We start from the raw sequence: 21,469 nt of genomic DNA, 5'->3' as shown, positions 1-21,469 counted from the left end.
TTGCATTTAAGTGTTCAAGTAACTATGGATGAGTCTCACTGCCTCTTAAGCTCTTTTTTAGATTAAAAATTGATGAATATAAAGGGGTTATAACCTTGGTAACTTGCCATCAATAGTCTTATATGTTTAAAAGATAAATGTAAACAAAGCCAAAATGAGCTCTGGCAGAGCATAATGTTTTTAAGTATACCCATGGCATGGCTGAACACAAATCAAAGTAACTAGTTGACGTTTTTTAATTGGGTCTGACAGAGTCATTAAACACCAGCTGTTTGTTATTAAAAAAAAAAAGGAAAGAAACAAAGTAGTGAATGTTCTAAAGACATTTAAATGAAGAAAATGAAATTTCCATAAAGCATTTCTCCTCCCCGTTCTTACAACTTCATTTATTAATTTACTGGTATATCTTTTAATATTAGAAAATAATACTACATTTAATTACAGATCTGTGTTTTATTCAGAGGAGCTACTATAAATAAAAAGGATTTAGCAAGCTCTTTTTAATACTCAGTTTTCAGAATCAGCTGGGGAGAACAGGGATAAACATAATTATAGTACACACTAGAAAAATGTTTTAAAATATCTTTACTAATTTTGCATCTCATGCCCAGAAATGAAGAGATCAGCTGGAATTTCCACATTCATTCTGTGAGCAGAATTATAATATGCTCAGAGAAAAGCAATCCAGTATTTGAACTCAAGAGGAATCCAGGATGTTCTGTGTCTTGCACAATTAGCCCTTCAATTTCAACAACAAAATTTCTCTTTCATAATTTTCGGTTAGATAAAATACATTTCTGAAATTAAGAAGACTGTTCTGGGAGGAATTTCTGTATTCATTCCACAAATAATCACCTATGACACCAAAAATTACATATAAACACAACTCCTTGTGTGTTACTGTACAAAGGAAACACGGTGGCAGATTTTGAGTCCAGTCCTGCAAGTGTGCTTATGTGAGCCAATCTCAGGGAATTCAGGGGAATAAGGGCTGTACAATCAAATTAACAACACAGAAATAAAGACAGAGGGAAAGTCAACCTACTTATCATTCTGCTTTTAATATGATGTGCCTAAAGTACCCAAAAGCTCAATTTAAACAGAATTCATTTGTGCTGAATCCAGAGAAGTAACTAGAAATGAACAAAGAACCAAATAAATATTTTGCCTTGGAGCAGCACAGGATAGCATTTTCTGCAAACATGGGACTTAATTTTTCCCCTAACAGGGGGTCTTGACTCCAGCAAAAAGATCCAGTCAAGGTTTATGGAAGTAATTAGATACCAACACTTCTGTTTTACGACATGGTTTAAGGCTCAGAGTTCTCAAGTAGGTCAGAAAGAACGACCACCTAATAATACCTAACTAACTCCTTACATCAACTTCTTCCCATTAAACAGGCTGGGGGGTGGGGAAAGCACAGTTATTTACAATGATCAGTCTAAGTGATAAGACAAGCTGCAAGACATTAGTTGGACTCCCTAGAAAAAGGGAAATTTACTAGCTGTGTTAATTGTTTTATTCAAACATAGACTGTTACTTATTTGTTATGGGCTTCTGTCAACCTTGGCTGATCTCTCTGACTTAGCAATGAACACTTTCAGAATGTTTTCAAAATCACAGATAAAGATGTCCAGAGATGAGAGCCCTGGCTACACACAGCACTTAATGCAGTGAAAAACAAAGATGTCATTTGAAATACTATCAGAGATACAAACTTACAAGGGGGAACAAGCAGCTGACAATTCAACATAATCTGCCATTAAATAGCAGCTCATTTATCCATATCCCATTGTGCCCTCCACATCTGGCAAGTGATTGGAGTTGGCAGATTTATTTCTAGAGCTATCTCGCCTGCCCTGCAGTAGCTGCCCTCACTCCTAACAGGACTCTGCTACTTGCTTTCACAAACCTGGTGTGATTTGCAAAGATAAGGATGTCCAGATTTTGTTACCACCTAATTACTAGACATTTCATGTCTTTTAACAGTGGGGAGGATTATTACTGGCATTTTCTATTGCTTCCTTTCATTTCAGCCATCATAAATTTAAAATGGCAAAAGTAAATCTATCTGCAGTGTGTCATTTATACCATAAGCCCCTGTGTTTGGAAGTGATAAAGGTTTCAGCCCGACCCTTGGCTGGTCTCTCTCTACCAGGTCCCTGGGGTTACATTTTATGGAAACATGATTAAAAAAAATAAGCTTCATTCTGGGTCACTAAAACATTTCAGAAATATGAAGACAGGAGGGAAAAAAAAAAAAAAAAGGCACTCTCACATTCTTCCTTTTAGTTTGCTAGAGCTGCTACACACGACCAAAAGTGAAATAGGAATCAACAGCAATGTTTAATGCTAGATGTTATAGGCTTAATCCTGCAGTCCTTGAACTAAATCAGCAAGGAGTAAGTGGTTCATGCCCAGGAAAATTCAGAACTGGGGCATTCATTTTGCACAAGGAACTTTATTTAAATCAAAAGCATCTTTTCAGTTATTAAAACAAAAGCACAAGCACATCTGAAATAAGGCAAACCTCATCAACATCTTTTTTACCAACTGCACTTTTCCTGGCAGTAGAAAAGATAAACATATAACATTTTAATTTAAAAATTTACCAAAAGAGGCATAGCCAGGTTTGTAATAGGTATTAACCACACTACTTCCCATTTTACAATTATACAGCTAATGTCTACATTCAATTCCCTAATTTCTCATTATAAAACAACTGGATTTCATCTAGCAGTTTTTAATTGCATTGTTTCTCCTGCTAAAATATCTGCACATTCCTCTTGCTAAGATGTTGAAGTTGTTGAATGACAAATCAATATAGGTCATGCCATTCAGATTTAATCAATTATTATTCCATCTCCTCACAAAATCAATGAGTGGCTGAAACGCAGCGAAAATCTGCATTCACACAAAGAATGATCAAAAAAATATCTACATACTGTTAGAAAACTAGAACATGCTTTATCCAGCAACAGAGCCAAATCCAGAAACATCCACAGGCATTACTAATGCTTCTATTTTTAAAAAGATTATTCAAAGGCAAATTCTTGAGAGCAAGGACCTTCATTTTCAGAAACTTCCGTGGTTCTGCCCCAACAGTTTCATGCGTTAAGGATTAAAGATTCCAGCAAAACCAAAGTTCACATTCACCAACCTGTGGGACTCAGAGGACACCACAACAACCCTGGCAGGAGATGACTGGCGTAGAACATCTTCCAGAAGCTGGACAAGATAGAAATGTCCCAGGTGGTTCACCTGGAAGGTGGACTCCAGGCCATCCTCTGTCAGGGACCAGGGAGCACCAAACACAGCAGCGTTGCAGATCAGCATGTGGAGGGGCCTGGAGAAATTAAAAAAGGACAAAGAAATCTCAATTAAACAGTGTAATTATTGACACCTGTGTGAACGGGGTGCAGGTGTGCCTGGGGGCAGGTGTGAGGGATTGGGCTGCCTGGTTTCTGTGGGCAGGAGCTGATTCCAGGGGGTTCCAGCAGCCCCAGCCAGGGTCCAGCTCAGCCCCAGAGTGACACACCCTTGGAGAAAGGGTACAGAAGAAAAGGCAAAATGCCACACAGCAATGTCACTGCTCTCCCAATTGCCAGTTGGGAAACTGCCTCCATCTGGAGCATTTGGAAAAGAAACTTTTCCTGGGGGAGGAGCAACTCCTGCCACTTTCTTGAATGGGGTAGGACACCTGCACAATTGTTAGGGGACAAGGGATTAAGAAATAAAGAGGTGATGTGAAAGGGCACATATACACATTTTATAGTTCAGCAGCTGATGAAGTATGTTAAAAAATTCAAGACTGAGATGGAAAAATAAAAACATTCTCCCAAAGCTGTATTCTTTGGAGGAAAACCTGTACACAATACATATAAGATCCTTGAAACAGAATCCTTCCTCACTGGACTCACCTAACCCAGTTTAAATAGAAATGCCATGATAAAGGAACTTGAAATGAAAAGGTAAGATTCTACCAAACTAAGCTAGAAAAGAACCTAGGCTGGCACATACCTCTCTCATTCACAAAACTGGTCCAGAAAACTTCAAATTCCTTGAGGTCTCCAGTGTAGTCTCAGGATACTGCACCTTTCAGCCTTCCCAACCTCCACAGCAAGATCAAGGACAAACGCCCTTTCTGTTCTTTCTTGTCTTTTTCCAAACCCTTACGAAACACAGCAAAGTCTCTGCTCCTCAGACCTCAGATGGATCTGCATTTGCTAGATTGCATCATCTCTGAGCAAACCTTGGCACTGACAGCATGTTCTTGTCCTTGAGTCAGAGCCTGATGCAGCAGACCTCAGCAAGCTCTACCTGAGCTGAGAGCCTCAGGTTGGAGAGCCTGCAGCTGCCATCCCTCAGCCTGGTATATTTAATTTGGAAAAGTCACACAAAATAATGACAGCCAAAAATTCCTGCACTACCACTTGGGTAGTCCTAACAGCAGAATATTAAGATCTGTCACATTTGTTTAGCCTAGTCCATCCCATTGTGTCTTTACTGCAATCCCATGAGACAGAATCAACACGCAACATAAACTCGAATTCTGAAAGTAATAAATGAAGCACAGTTAGGAAAAATAACTGCTTGCCCTCTGTCCTTCTCAAGTGCCTCCTCACAGACACAGAGCCAGAACCTTTCCCCACTTTATTGAAGGACATGTGCACTGCAACTCTGAGCATCTGCAGAAGGAATTCTGTAAAACAATGTGAAACATGAAGCCCCAAGTTGTCAAACAAACCTAAGTAATTATATTCCTTCAGGCATGTTTGAAAGCACCAGATTTTGATAGTTCAGTTTTCAAAAAAACATTTCAGGGGGAATCAAACACACCTGAGCTGAATACTGAAAGAATTGCAGAAGGATGGAGAGTAGGCTGTATTTTCTTATTAAAATTAATTTTGTCTTCCAGCCAGCTGGGATGTTACCAGGGTAGTGTGTTTCAATGAGAAGTTAACAATCTATTATCTGTTCCCTTGCCAGCTTGGAAAATTTTAACCAAAAGCTCCAGAAGCAGAGTGAAACATCTGTGCACGCTGAGAGCTCAGTGTCTGAAGTGCTGGATTTCTGATTTGCCTTTTTGCAGTGACACCCATACACAGAATACCTGTGCACACATACTGCACCCACAAAAATACTGAAGATAAACAGGGACTGTCCCTACAAAGGCAAAGTTCTTTCTGTTCAAACCCAATGGCAAAGAAAAGGCAGCTCTTTGATCTTTGCAGCCTCACTCAACACAGCACAAGCAGGATATTCACTGAGTTGTGCAGGATTGTGTTCTTTAGAAGGTAACAGATCTTTTGAGGCACTTTTTATCAAAATTATTTAAAACCAGAGTTCATTTTGCCTCTTTTGAGATGCATCTGCCGAGAGGAAAACAAAGCTGCTTGAAGCTTGAGAGGGCACGGAACTTTGGATGATTCATCACCTCTTATGAGACTTTATGAAGAGCTCCAGCAAGAATTAATTTACAGATTTGTACATCTGCTGGAGAAAAAGAAACAAGTTTCTCCAACACAGATGCAATTTTTGGTGTGAAAGCCTCCTGTATGAGAACTGCAGCACATGAATACAGCAGCGATACCAAAAATACCATCACTATTCCCTCCCAAAACAAATATAACACTTGTTAAAAGATCATCATTCTATTTGATAATTTTAATGTGTACTAGGAAGTAATAAATCACAGACAGAAAGGATTCCCATATTCTACCTATCCAAACTGTAAATCCTGCACGATTAGTAATCACACAATAACTACCAGAAGGGAAATACACACTCTATACCTAAATCTGTCAGCTCCATTAATTAAAAAGAAGATTCTAGAACTATAACATGATAAAATTTAGTCATTTTTTAGTTTTAAGTCATTTAATTGGATTTTATAAAAGAAATAAAATTATGCTTCAGTCCAGTTTATGAGATTTGTATTTTTCAAAGTTCATTTCTCATTTTTTTCAAAGTCAAAGTAATTCTGATTTAAGAGACTGTAAAATAAACATTATTTACAATACTTTATTATAAAAAATCTGTGAAGAAGTAGAAAAATAAATACAAAAACATTTTAAACAGTTATCATAGTGAAAATTTCATACCAGATTCCCTTTTAGAATTCCTTTATTTTTAATCAGCACTAGTGGTTTTAAATGCTAAATAAAAAAGGATTTTTTTTTCCTAGATAACTCCACAGAAAAGAAACCCAAAGGTTTGTATGAATAGACACTGGTGTTGTTCTTCATTTCAGCTCAGGAAAAGCCCCCTCTCAGATTTGGATCCACGTCCATTAAGCTCTCGGTGTCTCGTCAGACTGATAACAAAGGTCCAATTACTGAAAATTGTCATCTAAGTTTGTGTGACCCGGCCATTTGCACACCAGGAAATGAATGAGATTACCTGGGAAACAGCCACTGTGCAGTTATGAATTTCAGCCACAGATGACAGATTCTAATCTCAGTGGTGCACAGCTCTGTGTCACTGAACGTATCATTATGCAGGGACAAAATTTTGAAGATACGTGACAATTCACACCACACATCTGGCACTGCAGCTTTGCTTTATGACAGGAGTATTTTCAAGTGATAGCAGAACTATGACCTTGATTTCACAAGATCATTAAAGACATTGCTGCAATCTGCATGAGGCTTCTCCCTGAGCCCAAGGAAGAAAAAGAAAAATCCCCCCTCGGTTTAAAATAGTTTGTAATTCTACATCAAAGGCACAGCTAAGGCCAACAAAGGATGTCAGCAGCAAAGGAAATTTTCCATAGTGTTTACTCCTGGTATTGACATGAGCAAGTGCTCCCTCTAACCATGACTCCCATGAGATATTTTTGGAAACACTGCAGCTAGGACCCTGTCTTCAGGCAGTGACTTACACCCCACCAAGGGAGCTAACGTGGGCTACCAATGCCATTTAGGTGGACACTGGGACCTGAACGTGATCTTCTCCATTATTTCAGGTAGTCACTGCTTCTTGAGACTCAGGAACACACTGCTCCAACTGCAGGGCACCCAGCAATCCCAGAAAACCCTCCCCATGCTGCTAAGCGTGCCTACAACTCAGTGAAACTCTAAAAACACATAGAATCAGCCCGGACAATCTTAAATGTGAATACCTGAGCTAAAATGCAGCTAATATTCTGTGCACTTCACAAAGCCTGTGGTACTTCACCAACCTTTGCACTGGGGAAGTCATTCAGATCTCACATGCTGTGCACAATTCACCATTAGAAGCAACTAAGCAATCCAGCTCCTCTGCACTATTTGAAAATACAGTAAGTGAATACATTAGAGAGATACAGAAATTAAATTGTTGCTATAAATCAGTTAGTTATGAAATTTAATAATCAATTTGTTAGCACCTGAAGTAAAACTGTGATCTGTCAGCAGCCTCCCAAGCTGGCTGTGTGCAGCAGTAGATATTTCCAAGGGAATTAATTACTGATGATTTGCAAAGGTAAGAATAATATTTTTCAACAAATGTATCCTGTGCACTAGGAGGTTAAACAAACACCACCAAAATGTCAACAGAGTTCTTGGCTTTGGTGTTCTCCCATTTCAAACGCAATGAAATAGTTAACCAGAGAGTATGCACAGGGAATACTTTCAAATCTTCCCATGAAGCAGAATGTCACACCATCTGGGGCACTTCTCAAGTGATTTGAAAAGTTCACACTGTTTGGAATTACAGAGAAATTCAACAGAAAAGGCCTCACCATATCCCCAAAGTCCCACAAGCAACTGTAGACCTCAGTCACGGCCAGTAAAGAAGGCAGAGCTGTGACTTCTCTTCCACAAAGAAGCAAAGTCACAGCCCACCAAACTTTTCCACCCCATAGCCCTGAACACCCAGGCTGCTTTCTCTGAAAGTCAGAAAGTTGTGTTTCTTCCCATGAGGGAATGCCTAGATACAAAAGGGAATATCCAACAGGCAAGGGAGGCTTATGGCTCTCCAGAAAATGGGTGAATTCAACAACCATCCCCAGAAACCCCCCTCAGTTTCACAAACAGTACTGACAGGAAACCAAGCAACAAGAAAATCACTAAGTCAGGGTTCAGACAGCAGCAGGAAAACTCAGAACCATGTATAATCTAATACTGACACAAAAATAGTTCAATGTTTACTGGTTCAATGTAAAAGGGGGAAAAAAAAGCACGGCTTAACTCAATAACTTTCAGAAACAAAATGCTTAATGTCTATCTTCCCTTTTTTAGAAAAATATTGGCTAAAAGGTCAGCAAAAATGCCCTTTTTGCCAACTGCCAGCTGACAGAAATGTGGATCCTTGTCAGACAGGCTTCATTTTAAGGCAAGCCTCTAACACAGGACTCAGAGCCCTGATGGATGACCTCCTGCTAGAAGCAAGGAAAATTCCCTGCAATTCATCCTGGTGGATTTCTTTGCAGGATTTGACACTGTTGATCAGCAAACACTTTTGCCCCACTTCTAAGAGATTAATGGGAGTGGACTGAAGCTGTTCTGATTCTTCCTTCAAAACACATCCATGGGAATTACCATGAGCAGCTGCTCCTGTGCCTTCCTAATACATCATCTGCATACTGCCTAGAGGTCAACCATCCCTCCATCATTACTCATTACCTCTCTAGAAGCTTCAGTGTACAATTTCATAAATGTTTGGAGAAGGAACAGAGGTCTCAACTGATTTGGAACTCAACAGAAAACATTAGTCATGGTTTCCCCTTTATTATTTTTTCTTACATATACGGTGAGGGGAGAACTACCACAGTAACCCCACATCATCCTGCACCTTCAGAAATTAATAAGAGACAACAGCACTGAAAATATCCAGAATCTGGTAATTTTCATTCAGCAGCCCACCTAAGGACACTTGCTGCTTTAAAGTGCATCTTTTTCAAGCTCTGTCAGAAAATCATTATTTACACACATTCACATGGAGTCACAAAAAAGCATAAGCCAGACCTAAAGAAATATTCATTTTTGTAATAACCACAGAATGATTTTTTTTGTTTCTGCATGTACTTCTAAATATACAAATATACAAATGAGTTTGCATATGAGTTTGCAATGAGTTTGTTAAAAAAAGAAAGCAACAAACCACCACCAAAAAAAAAAAGGAAATTACTACTTTTATTAAATATTTGTAATATTTTCACTTGAAAACAGCTAAACCCTTGGAAAATGTTTTTGGGACCGTGGTTGATCATTTAAAGAATAACACACCTCATGGATTTTGAGCATTTCTGTTGCCAATGACTCTTCCCTTTCCCCTTTTTGCCCAGAGATTATAGAGTGTAACAGAATTCACACACAGCCCTACAGCAGCTGTGTGCTGCCATTCAGACCTGAAAGATTCCATGCTGTGATGGAAATTAATGTACTTTGACATCCTCTGGGATTTGGGGAACAGCTAATAAAGAAATACAGCCTTTTCAGGCTATTACACCAATTTTTGGATTCTGAGATCCATGGCCAGTCTCAGGCCAGCAGTGAGGCTTCCCTACCCAAGGAGCAGAAGACTCTGCCTTCTGTGTTTTAATTATCTCCCCTAGAAAGCATTTAACTAAATAGACTAAATATATTTTAATGTATATGTAATTAAATACTCTGGCCTTATAATTCAGAATTTTTAGAAGGCAGCATCAATTAAACACACAGAGCTTCTCAAAACTCATTAATCCATAATGCTCAAAGATCCTTGGTATATTTGTGACAGAATATGCTTTAATCAGTTATTAATCATATTAATCATGCATATTTTGCTTATTTAGATGCTCAAAACAGCTTTCACAGCTGGTGCATCTTGTGGAAATTTTTAGGAAGACAGAGCCCCAAGCCATCTTGGACTCACCCTGGATTTAGGCACAGACATGGCTGAAAATGTGCACCAGAGCAACCAGGGAGCAGAAAGTCCCTGGGGGGTTTTCAAGGCTTCTTCATTAGGGCAGAGTGAAGTGAGTGCAGAGTGTCCAAAGACAAGTGGCAGGTTTGGAAATTTTGGACAGCACAGTTGTAGTCAAAGCTTTGCAACAAACACCAAACAAAATCCTTTTGTTAGTAATGTGTAAAAGAACTTCATCATCTTTTGTAGATGCAACTTTGGGAAAAGTTATGGTGAAGTAATGTGAACTTTACTTAAAAAAAAAAAAGAAATATTTTGAGGCAAAAGGTATTTTCACGATAGAGCAGATGAAAGGAAAGGTGATCTGATGAAAACATCAGGATCTCTGCCTCCAGGAAAAGGGAGAAGGATTTAAGATTCTGAGATTTTTAATTTTTCATTTATAAAGTACTGGAAATAGTTTTTTGGATTCACATGACTTGACACGTGCTACCACAAAGGGGAAATTGTGTACAAGAGCTTAAAACCAGATGAAAGGAGAAAAAGAAAAACTATTTCTGCAGAAAACCAATCCCTAGGTTTTAATAAGGCACAGCATCACCACAAAGAGAAAAAAAAGTTTTACCCTAATATTATTATGTATGTTTCAAATGTAGTCAGCCTTTGATCTTATTTAAATTTAAGATATGTGCTGTCTGCAAGAGTAACTTCTGAACTATGCATGTTCCTTAATTCAATGTGGGTATTTTTTGATATCTCAAAATGCAAAATGTTGTCCAGAAGTTTGTGCCTCAGTGGCACTGCCAGCATGCCAACCATACTCTAGGCTGAGAAAACAAATGTAACATCTCAACTGTCACTAGTTTTAATTCACAGAAAGTAATTCTATTCATGGCAAGGAGTTAACAGAGTTCTACAGTGCTATAAAATATGTTCAGGCTGGGAAAGACAATAAGCAGTGGCAACAATCATGTCTGATAGAGACACATTGACTGCACAACCTTGAAACCTATTGGCATAATGGCATCACTGAGAATTCATCTGAATCATATATTCATTTTTTCCAGACCTTTTAAGTTATATTTGTAACAATTTGCTAAGCAGATCCCATTTTATGTATTTTCAGGTATGCATAGAATTTAACACACAATATCTATGATTTAATTGTCATTCAACTGGAATTAAAGAAAAAAACCTGTAATATGTCAGTTATAATATATGGAAATGCAGAAAAATCGCATTCTGGATTGACTTTTCATCAGGCTCCAAAATCTTAATTGCACCTGCAAGGTTTCAGCACACTTCTGCCTGCAGCATGAAGAATGAATGCAGCTACAGAGTCTGGGGCCTCAGCTAGGGAGGCCAGCTGAAAACCTGGCCCACTCCACATTGGGTCTGGTTAGGAAAATAAGAAGAGACTAAACTTCCAAATGGAGAGCCATCATTCATAACTGCTGTCTTTCCCATATTTCTACACACATCATTAGTGAATAAACTGTTAGCATATGCCAATTCTTACCACAAAAAAAAAAAAAAATCTTGTTTTAAAGTCTAAGAAAGAAACTGCAGTAAAGATCTACATCTGGAAGTCCTGCATAATTTGAATTGCTCCTAACAATTCAGAAAATTCTAAGCAGTAGCTATTGGCAAACGTTGTTTCATGTCTTTGGAGAAATTCAAGATTTTTCAGGATGACTTCAGCTTTTTTCTCCTAAACACTGAGAACATTAAATTAAAGCCTTACTGTTTGGCAGAAGACAACTTTAATTCAAACCAAGTGGCACCATGCACCACTGAAAAGAACAAATGCACACAAAATTTCATCTCTAACTTTACTGCTCCCTCCTGCCTGCTGTTTTGATCATGGAAGTGTTCCTACGATGAGGTCTGGGCACATGCCAGGACACCATGGATGGAAATATTGGCAACAGGTCCTATCCTGGGGATCCTAGAACTGAAACATCAGTGCTGTCCCCCAGGTAAAGTGTGCAGGTTTCAGCCAAGTATGGGATGATCTAACTGAGAAATAAAAACCAAGGTGCCACATCCACAAACACCAATTCCACAGACCCTGAGCCATCCAGCACTGACCCTGACTGAATTCCAGTGCTGTGTTCTCTGCCATCACAGGAGGGCTGTCATTTTGCCTGTAAGGGGGATTAATACCAACCATAATTCCTCACATCATGCCCACTCAATGCACAGCAGATTCAATTCTGTGTTTCTTAGCTCCAAAACACTAATATGAAAGATTGGCTGGTCTGCCTCTGCCAGCTGCACAGAAATCAGCTCATGCCAAACCCATCTTAGCCCAGAACATTATTACAAACAGATCATTTATTTGACTTTCCATAACAGAGACATTCAGTGAACTGCCTGAGCTGGAAAGCAGCAGAGGGGAAACACTTGATACATCTAAAAGAAGCAACTTGAACAAATCCAGCCATTTAGGTGCTCTGAGATCTCTTGTCCCACTCTCATCCTAACGTTAGCGCTGTCTTGACAAGGAAGGAAGATGGAGTTCATTCACTCCTGGTGGAAATATCCATGGGGGAATGTCTCTGCAGAAAACAAGCCAGAAATACTGAATACTAAAGGACAGCTGGCTTTCTCCCAAAAAGTTTTTGCTAGAAATCCTTGAGGACTATTATTCATTGGACATCCATTTTATGTGGGAGTCACACTGTGTTCAGGTTGTGCTGCAATGATAGATTAAATATTAATTAAATATTGTTTTATTCTGTCTTCTCCCTAAGGTGACTTTGGGAGATCCAACTAATTTAGGTTTTTACCTTATTTTGCCCACCAAATCCTTCTAACTGTGAGACCAGAAAAAACTGGAGGGCACTGTCCTGCTCCTAGAGAACGTTTGAGTGCTGCAATCACAGAACTGCAGGATCTTAAATAATCAGCAAAACCCTTCTGCATGGATAAAAAAGTCTCAGAAAGAGAAACAGCTGTATCAACTCAAGAGTATAGATATTGCAAACAAAATATAAACTCTTTTTTCTGAGAGGAGGAAGGATTTTCTAGAATATATTTATAGGAATATGGCATAATTTACCAGTGTTTATATATTCAGAGCTCAGATTTTATCTGTGGACAAGTCTGCAACACCTAACAAATCCATGTAGGAATAAAAGATTTCTACCAAATCTCAGAAGTATGATAATTTATAGATGAATCATCTGACTTTTACTTTCAAACAGGGAAGGCTTCTTAGCCTTAGCCTTTAAAGTACTATTCCAATTCATATTAAATATTTCTTTTCAGAGTAACTATTTCCTCCTGTTTATTATTTATGCTTTTCTCAAGGCTCCCTCTGTTGCACCATTTGTTTTCTGTATGCAACCAGCCCTGTTAAATTCCTGCTGAGCAGGGGCTGACATTTCTTCATTCTTCACATGATTTCCACAATTTCTCAGATTCCCAAGCACATTCAAGAAGGCTTTCTTTTTTTCTCTACAACTTATTTGATTAAGGCAAGAAATTCACAGTTTCAGCAATTTCCTCTCTGCAATCCAAACACCCCCAGCTTCCCCAGCTGCAAAGGTTTCAACTCAATAAAATTTAGGGATCCTTTTTCTGAAGTTTAGTTTTCCATTTTATTTTTCCATTTTAGTTTTCTCATCCAGAAGCAGATCTGTTCTTCAAGAATATTTAGAATTGCTGTCAACCAGGGAAGAACAGGGTCCCAGGCTGTGGTGTGACTATGAGCACACCCTTATATCTGCTGACAAAAAATAGCACCTAGAGCCACAAAGTGTGCCAGAAAAGCAGAATTTCAGAACTCATGCCTATCTATTGCCTGTTTTAGAAATTCTCATTTATTAGGTCCTGTGTCACCAAGACCAATAGGTTCTGGAAAATACCAGTGTCCCAGAAACCAACAGTGCACTGGAGAAACTAAACAGAGACTATAACTACTTGCACAGAGGAGTTTAAGATGTGCACCACTGAATACTAAAGGCCTCTTCACATAAAATGCTGTGAGAAATAAAAAACAGGTCTTTATTAAAATGTTTCTTCTTGACATTTTAGAAGTATTGTAGTTTTTCCTAGAAACCAAGATCTAGACAGCTCAGAACTCAAATGATAGTTTCATTTGGGAAATAAAATTAAAAATAAAAAACCACCCACTTTATTTGCTTTTCCTACCTGCTTTATTGGTGAGAAATCTGTAAGAGAAAGAAAAAACTCTTCTCTTAAGGTATTTCCTGCACTCATTAACAGGAGTGACAGGTCCCTCATGGGAACAGGGGGACTCCAGCACAAGGTGCTTCTCCTAGAGGACAGTTCAGAAATTTTGGCTGCCAGCTGACAAGCCTGGCCCAAGCATGAAGAACAAGGCTCAGTCTGTCACTGGAGCCTGTAAGATTCCTTCCAGTTGCTCATAAAGCCCCAGGTGCAGAGGAATCCCCAACATGACAAAATCCTCTGGACACTGCAGCAAAACCAAGAAATGAGGAGACAGACAAAGGTCATCAGGGCTCACCAGGGCTGGAAAACTCATCAGCCACCACTGCAGCAAGAAGATGCCTCTGCCACATGACTGCTTTTCCAAACTTACCCAGACACAGATCAATCACAAAAAAATCAGAGGCCAGAAAGACCTGGTAGGTCTTCCAGTCCAGCCTCCAGCCAGTGCAGATGGTTGTAAGGTGACTCTTCTGTATCTGCAGCAGATAAAAGATGCAGTGCTACAGGCAGTGTGTGGGGTCTGGTTTCCATCCAGCCCCAGACTTTAAACAAAATATAACTGGAAACTCATTTTGGTCAAAACCCCACAAGTCTCACAACAGATACAGAACATAGACTTCCACATAATATGAGTCCTGCCAGACACAGGCACATCTGAGCACATATTTAAGACAGAAAAGCCTGAAGGTAATGCAGAAGCTTTGAATGCTGTCTATTACTAAATTATTTTCCAAATACATTAGTAAAGCCTGTCCATCACTGCCAGTGCAGCTTAACTGACCTACACTGGTAGAATGGGGTATGACAACAAAAACAAAACAGGTTTTACTGGTTCTAGATCTTGTCATTTCTGAAGTTCTCTGGCAAAAATTGATTTAAGCCTGTTCACTTGCAAGGATTTATAAACATGCATACCTAATGGACTAGCTAGGACAACCATGGTATGAGCTACAACACACAAATCAGGTTAAAAGCTGCATTTGGAAGAAGGGTGGTTTTGACTTTCCACTCAACCACACATTTAAAGAAATGCAGCATATTAAAAGCATGATGATTCTAAATGAAAACACTTACTGCTCTCACACCACAAACCAAGTTAGTACTAAAGCAGCAGCACTGCAAGGATTTGTCTTTCAAGAAATTTTAATATACAAAGATGACATGATAAGAAAATATTGATACTAAGGATTTTGGCAGAAGAGAAATTCTGTTAGAAGTCAGTTTTGACAATTCTTTGAATCTGAAAGACCTATAAGTACTAAAATGTCATCTGTCTATTCATGTGAGATTTAGCTTTGGCAGTGTTTCAAAAGTGAAGAAACACTCTTTGTTATATATTTTCTCTAAGACAATGTATTTTCAAAGCTAAGAGGTCATATTCTCTGGAGAAGAACAGTAAGATGCATATCAGTTACAGAAATACCTGCAGAAAATAGCTAAGTTTGAATCCTCACAACAATCAATGGGTCAAACTGTGGATAAAAGCACAAAGTGTGGAATTTATTGTCGAGACTAGGAACTTAAAAGCTTTCAAATAATTTCTTCAGTTCAGACATTCATTGCTCTGTTCAAGCTAAATTAAAGGAACCACTTGGAATCTAACCTGGTTATCTCCATATAAATTTGTCTATTGTTAAGTGATGTCATTTTCACAACCTCTCCCCTTTTTTTTCTTTTTTTTGTTACGGACTATTCCACATACAGGTCTGGAAGATGGAGCTGTCTGGCTCATAGGGCTGTGGTTTTTTAAAGCTTTAAAAATGAAAAGGAGAGAGAGAAGGTTAGAAAACAAAGTAAGACAAGCGGTGCACTAATTGTTCATCCCTAACCTCTGCCAAACCACTGCAAAACTGTTAACAGCTGCCTGAGATGTCTTTATGCAATTCAGCTTTCAACAGCCACAGGGTAAAAAAGCCCTTTAAAAGTGGGGCTGCACATCAAATAATAGGAGATCTGTAATTTTTTTTTTTGTATGAAAACAAATGATCTTTAATTTACATTGAAAAAAATTCCTGTGAAAAGATTATTCACTCACTGCAGTTGGTGATCCATCCAACTATGGTGATCCTGCCAACTGTGCTCAGCTGATAAAGACATTAAAATAACAAGAAATTATTACATCTAATTTTCTGAGTACTTACAGATTCTTGGATTTGAATGCTTCAGCAAAGTGCTGCACACTCTGAAGAGAAGCAAGGTCTAAGGTCATTGCCTCTACCTTGGCTTTGTGCTGGAACAAGAGAAAATATAAAAAAGGATAAATAACAGCAAGTTCAGTTCACAGTATCACGTTACAGTAAATGTGTTATGAAACTTGTCTGATTCCCTTGTTTAACATTATAACCCCAGAGTGAATACAAATCATCAAAAGGGATGGACAAGCACAACATTTAGTGCCAAAAGCAGCATTTGTGATTTGGTGATTCTGCTGAAAACACACACTATGTAATGCACAGCTTTATAAAATGCAGTGAATGGACTCAAGGCAGTGTTAAGGTCAATAGCTATCTTTTTGCTTTGATTTTGACAGTCAAACTTATGTAACTCGTGAAATAAAAAGTAGAGTAAGTGCTATTCTCAATACATGCTATTTTTTAGGCACCATACCAGTAGGAAAAAAGACCCAGTAAATACTCTATAAAAAACAGCTAACTTGAGATTGGTCCATATTAATTTAAAAAAATCTATTTTTCATAGTAGGTGATATAAAGGACAGCATAAAATGACTACAGAAAATAACAGACCAGTCTACACAGAGCTTTCTACAGTAAGAGTTTACCAGGACATTATAAATGCACATCCCTGTCAGGGTGGGAGGCCCTGGCACAGGCTGCCCAGAGAAGTCATGGACTCCCCATCCCTGGAAGTGTCCAAGGCCAGGCTGGATGGGGCTTAGAGCAACGTGGGACAGTGGAAGGTGTCCCTGCCCATGGCAGGGGGTTGGGACAGGTGGGCTTCAAGGTCCAACCCAACCATTCTGTGATTCTCTGTCTTCAAAAGAAATTCTGTGTCTACCTAAAGTAAACTTCTCACCTAGGAGAGGACAAATTATTCCAAAGCACGATCTTCAGCTTTAAGAACTCTGTTTCCAGATACTCTGAGACTCCAAATCTCAGAACAAAATGAACCAAAAGATGAGTACCTATTTTCATCACAACACTGAAGTGATCACAGAACCGAGCAGCTGGTGGTTGCACCAGGGATCTGCTGGGACTACAAGGTTACACCACGAGCATTGCTGGAGGGCTGAAAGGACAGCAGCACACAAGTCAGCTCAGAAGGAAGCCAGGAAGAGTCTCCCATTGTCTCCCAGGCTCAAGTGATCCATCTGATTTCCCCATTTCATTACATCTGGCACTTTTCTCCCTACATCTGTTTTCTATTTTGCTAGTACCCGTCCTGCCTGCTCCAACTACCTTAAAGGTTTGGTTTAAACAGAATATCACCACTCCAATTCCTCTGGTCCCATTCCAGCCAGACTTATCAGGGCAGCAAAATAAACACAGCCACTGTCCTCCTGGGGACAAGGACTCAAGTCCATACAACATCACTCAGGTAATGCTTTTCCTCCTGGTGTCACCCATCAGGCTTCTGCTACTGGGTCCAGGAACAGAAAAGAGGTGTCTGTACTTCAAGTCCAAAAGAAAAAAAGGAAGTATAAAGCCTTCAAAATACTTTCTGAAATAAAAGGTAAAAAGACTCAGATTGGCCTGATTTGGGGATTAATATATTGCAAACAAAAAAATCAGAAATTGAAAAATCATAATATCTTTTCAACTTTCTCCCTGCTTTTGCTGTTTAAAACCTTGATGGTTGCAGCCTGTATTTCCTTCACATACACAGAAGGCACATACTGAGCACAGACAAACACATTTACTCTGTTTTCCTCACAGGAAAAACTGGAGAATGGCACATCCAAAGCACCCAGAATCTGACACCTCAGCTTCTGAAGGTGTGAGTGTTTTCTCCAAGCACAACTGGGGAAGAAATGAGCTTAATGTACCATGAGTTCAGGCAAGTTCCCCAACTTTTGTGTTTCAGATTGTCCCCTCAGCTGAGGATCCAGCACCTCTTACCCCACAGAGGTTTTCTGCAGACCAATTCCTACTACAGTTTGAGACTGTGAAATGCTAAACCTTTAGGATAAATTCTTTTTTATTTAAATTTTCTCACTGTTATTATACCACAATACCTCTTTTTAAAAACCTATAAATAAAGCAATATACTTGCAAGGTATGTTCTTAATAATGTAAGAATAAATGACAAGTAGAAGGTTTTATGTTTGTTTTCTTACAGTAGCTCAGAATTACCTCTGTTATAATGTTTTCCCTCTTTCCCTAGAAGCCTTGGTGTCACATATTGTGATATGTATACAAGAACATGGGGGGTTTTAATAAAAAATAAAAGTAAAAATCATTTTTGCTAAAAGGCATCTTAACTATAATTGTTCTTTGCAGTCAGAACTGATTGGTAATGGTGTGCTGCAAATCCTGATCTAATGTGTCATAATTGTATTATGCTGATGTCTCTCACTATTTCACCTCACATGTTTTCAGTGCTGAATTATGCCTGATTTTATGTTGTGAAACCTTAAATGAGACTTGCCACCTTCCCAAATACAGGAGACAGTCTTTAAACTGCCATCATCAAATCAATACACTAAGGCAGGAAACTCCAGAATTTTGAAAATTAAATTGACCAAAGGTATTAATGTTCCCTCTACTACTTTATTTTCAATTACATCATTTAAGGAGAAAGTAGATACTGAGATGAGAGCAGAATAATTTAAAGAGTTCTTTTCTAAACCACAGGCTCATAACTACACAATGCCACTGAAAAGCTGTGTGAAATGAACTGCTGTCCTTGCTGCAGGTGCCCAGGACAAATGTCCCACCTGCATCCAAAGCCCTCCAGGATTAGAGCCAGAGGAGAGCAGACCCAAGGGGAGGGCACCCTTCTGCTGAGCCCTGTGAAATCCAGCTCAGCCAGAACTGAGAGGTTTGAGTTTGGGATGGAGGTATTTGTGTTTCATGAAGCCCAACCAGCAGTTCAAGGCTAACAATGTCCAGGCATCAACTTGGTGCCTTTGAAGAAACAGCCAAAGGCAAATCAATCTCCAGTTCCAAACGAGTCCTTTCCTAAACTCAACACAATAACACTTGGAAAAGTCCAGAGAAAAAAATTTATCTTGTATTTCATGTTTCACACTCAGTTCTAAAAGCCTTTCATCAGTATTTCCAGGTAAGTTTCATTACTCTATACAGCCCCAGAAAACAGCTTATTCAGTTTTGTATGTAAGCTTCTCCCTATTGGAGCAAAAATATTAAAAATGCTTAAGTGCAATTGGCTATACTTTGCACTCAGGCTAGAAAAATGCTTATTGAGCCAGAAAGTAACACAAAAGTGAAAACCCCCCGAAAGGCAGCTATTTCACTATATGCAATGCATTCACTTTACAGCCTAGAAATTGTTTAAAAATGAACACTGCATGGTAGAGTAGTTTGGCAGTAAACATGATTGTGTATTTGTGTCTTGGTATTGAAGAAGGAGCCTTTTTTCATAGTGAATTTTTCATTCAAATGTAAGTGATGATTTACGTTAAATATAGGTAAAGCATAGCTACATTTTCCTGAAGGATTGCAAGGAAGTGAAGAGCAGTACAATAAGTTGAAGCATAAAAGCTTTCTCTGTCATAATATTTATTATAATGGCATATAAAATAGCTGAAATAAATAATAGATGACTAAAAGTAAATTCATATGATAAAGAATCTTTCAGCAGACACCATTACTTCTGACTGCTCCAGTTTCATACAGAGTTGAAGAGTCTTAATAAATATGCTGTAGCCTCTGGATCTTATGTAAGTACAAGTCATTTTGTGAGGGCCTACTTAAAATGTACCAGAGTGGACACTGCACTATTTACTGTATAATTTCACTCTCAGAAAATAGTTTGTGTACATCTTCAATGTTTAAAAGTCCTTAACTCAAAACTGAATACTTGGCACAACAGCAGGAATATCTGACTTTGAGGAACTGAAAGTGCAATCAATTGGTAAAAAGTGGTTTAATTTAATACAGAAAAATCTTCATGACAATGTCTTGGAATGCAGATAGTTCTGACAGGCTGTCTGAGAAAGAAAATCTTGGGGAAAAAAAAGAATTTTACATCAAAGCTGATGAAAAAATCTGTGGAATTATCTGAAAATAGGTAAACAAATAACCAAATCTCAGCACATGACAAGCACTGCCCACATAAACTCATATTCCCACATTGAGGATGGAGCAGGGGATGTTTTAGAAGCACATCTGACAATTTGACACATAGCTTATGACAGTCAATAGCCAGTGCCATGCACTATTTATGGGGGTACCTAATGGGAAAAAAGGCTTTCACTCAGGATTAGGACTGCAAATATTATTGTCCCTAATGTAGTCAACATTTGGTACTTCATGCAAAACTGTATTTATGCAATAGCAGCTTCAGCTGGTTGTGTGCTCTGAATGCTCTGCAGCTCCTGGCAGCTGATGGGGATGGATGCATGCCCTGCTTTTAGAGCAACCCAGCACCTCTGGAAGATGCTCTAATCATGTGCTCTTCTGCTACCTTTGGGATTCATCAATAAAGCTCCTTAGAAGACCTTGTGGTGGAACATTTTTACACTCATTTTTCTCATTCCCCCCCCCTCCTCCCCCAGTATCAGCAGTGCAGTACTTTCAAATTTCACTAACTTTATGCAAGACAACACAAATCAATTTCCCAAATATTAACCACTTTACTAACCCATTCATGAGATGTACCAGGAGACAGCTGGGACTAACTTGATTCTTCATGAAAATCAGAGATTAAAAGGATTTCCTTTTCCTTTCTTTCATTAGAAAAAAAAATTATTTAGCAATACTTGGTTTCACTATTTTCTGATGGTTTTTTTACCTGTATTTTGGTTGTAATTTAGTGGTGTAAATTTTTCCATTATTCTTCTTGCTCAATCCTGTCATTGTCTGATGCTGTGTGTGACCTCTCCCAAAAATTCATTTCTAAAGCCTGGTTCTTCCTGCTTAAGTAACTTGATCTTCTGATCCTCACAAAAATGGAATTCCTGCAGGGATTGCCTTCATCCAAGTCAAGAGAACAGCACACAGATGAAGATTTAATGGGTCAGTGTGAGCCTGCAAACTGCTCAGATTACTGATCAGCCTTGGAGCAACATTTTATCATGAAGAATAAATTATTAGTACCATTGTTTTCTTTGTCTCTATCCCTTCTCCAGAATTCTGGAGAATTTTGGATGTTTGGAAGAGAACAGTGTTTATCTTTCTGGCATCATCTACATCTTAGAGGCCTCTTCAGAAAAGCCTGAAGCCCTCAAGCTGTTGTAGGACTGTCCTGCAATTAATGTCTAAAAGTTGCACTTGCCTGAAATTCTGAGCCAAAAGGTCTG

The 21,469-nt window shown here is 38.7% G+C and overlaps 1 protein-coding gene across 4 annotated transcripts in view; it reads right to left on the bottom strand.

Moving 5' to 3' along the window:
• The window catches only part of WWOX (WW domain containing oxidoreductase), a 471,276-nt gene that overhangs the window by 363,365 nt on the left and 86,442 nt on the right, over positions 1-21,469 (bottom strand). For all 4 annotated transcript variants that reach the window (XM_009090740.4, XM_050979041.1, XM_050979040.1 and 1 more), the window contains 2 exons: positions 16,170-16,258; positions 3,161-3,346 (listed from right to left, as the gene is read on the bottom strand). In XM_009090740.4, the coding sequence (XP_009088988.1) occupies positions 3,161-3,346; positions 16,170-16,258 (275 nt within the window). The remainder of the gene's footprint in view (positions 1-3,160; positions 3,347-16,169; positions 16,259-21,469) is intronic.

The sequence above is a fragment of the Serinus canaria genome, chromosome 11, assembly GCF_022539315.1.
Source record: "Serinus canaria isolate serCan28SL12 chromosome 11, serCan2020, whole genome shotgun sequence".
Taxonomy (NCBI): domain Eukaryota; kingdom Metazoa; phylum Chordata; class Aves; order Passeriformes; family Fringillidae; genus Serinus; species Serinus canaria.
This window is presented reverse-complemented; position numbering and strand designations above follow the sequence as displayed.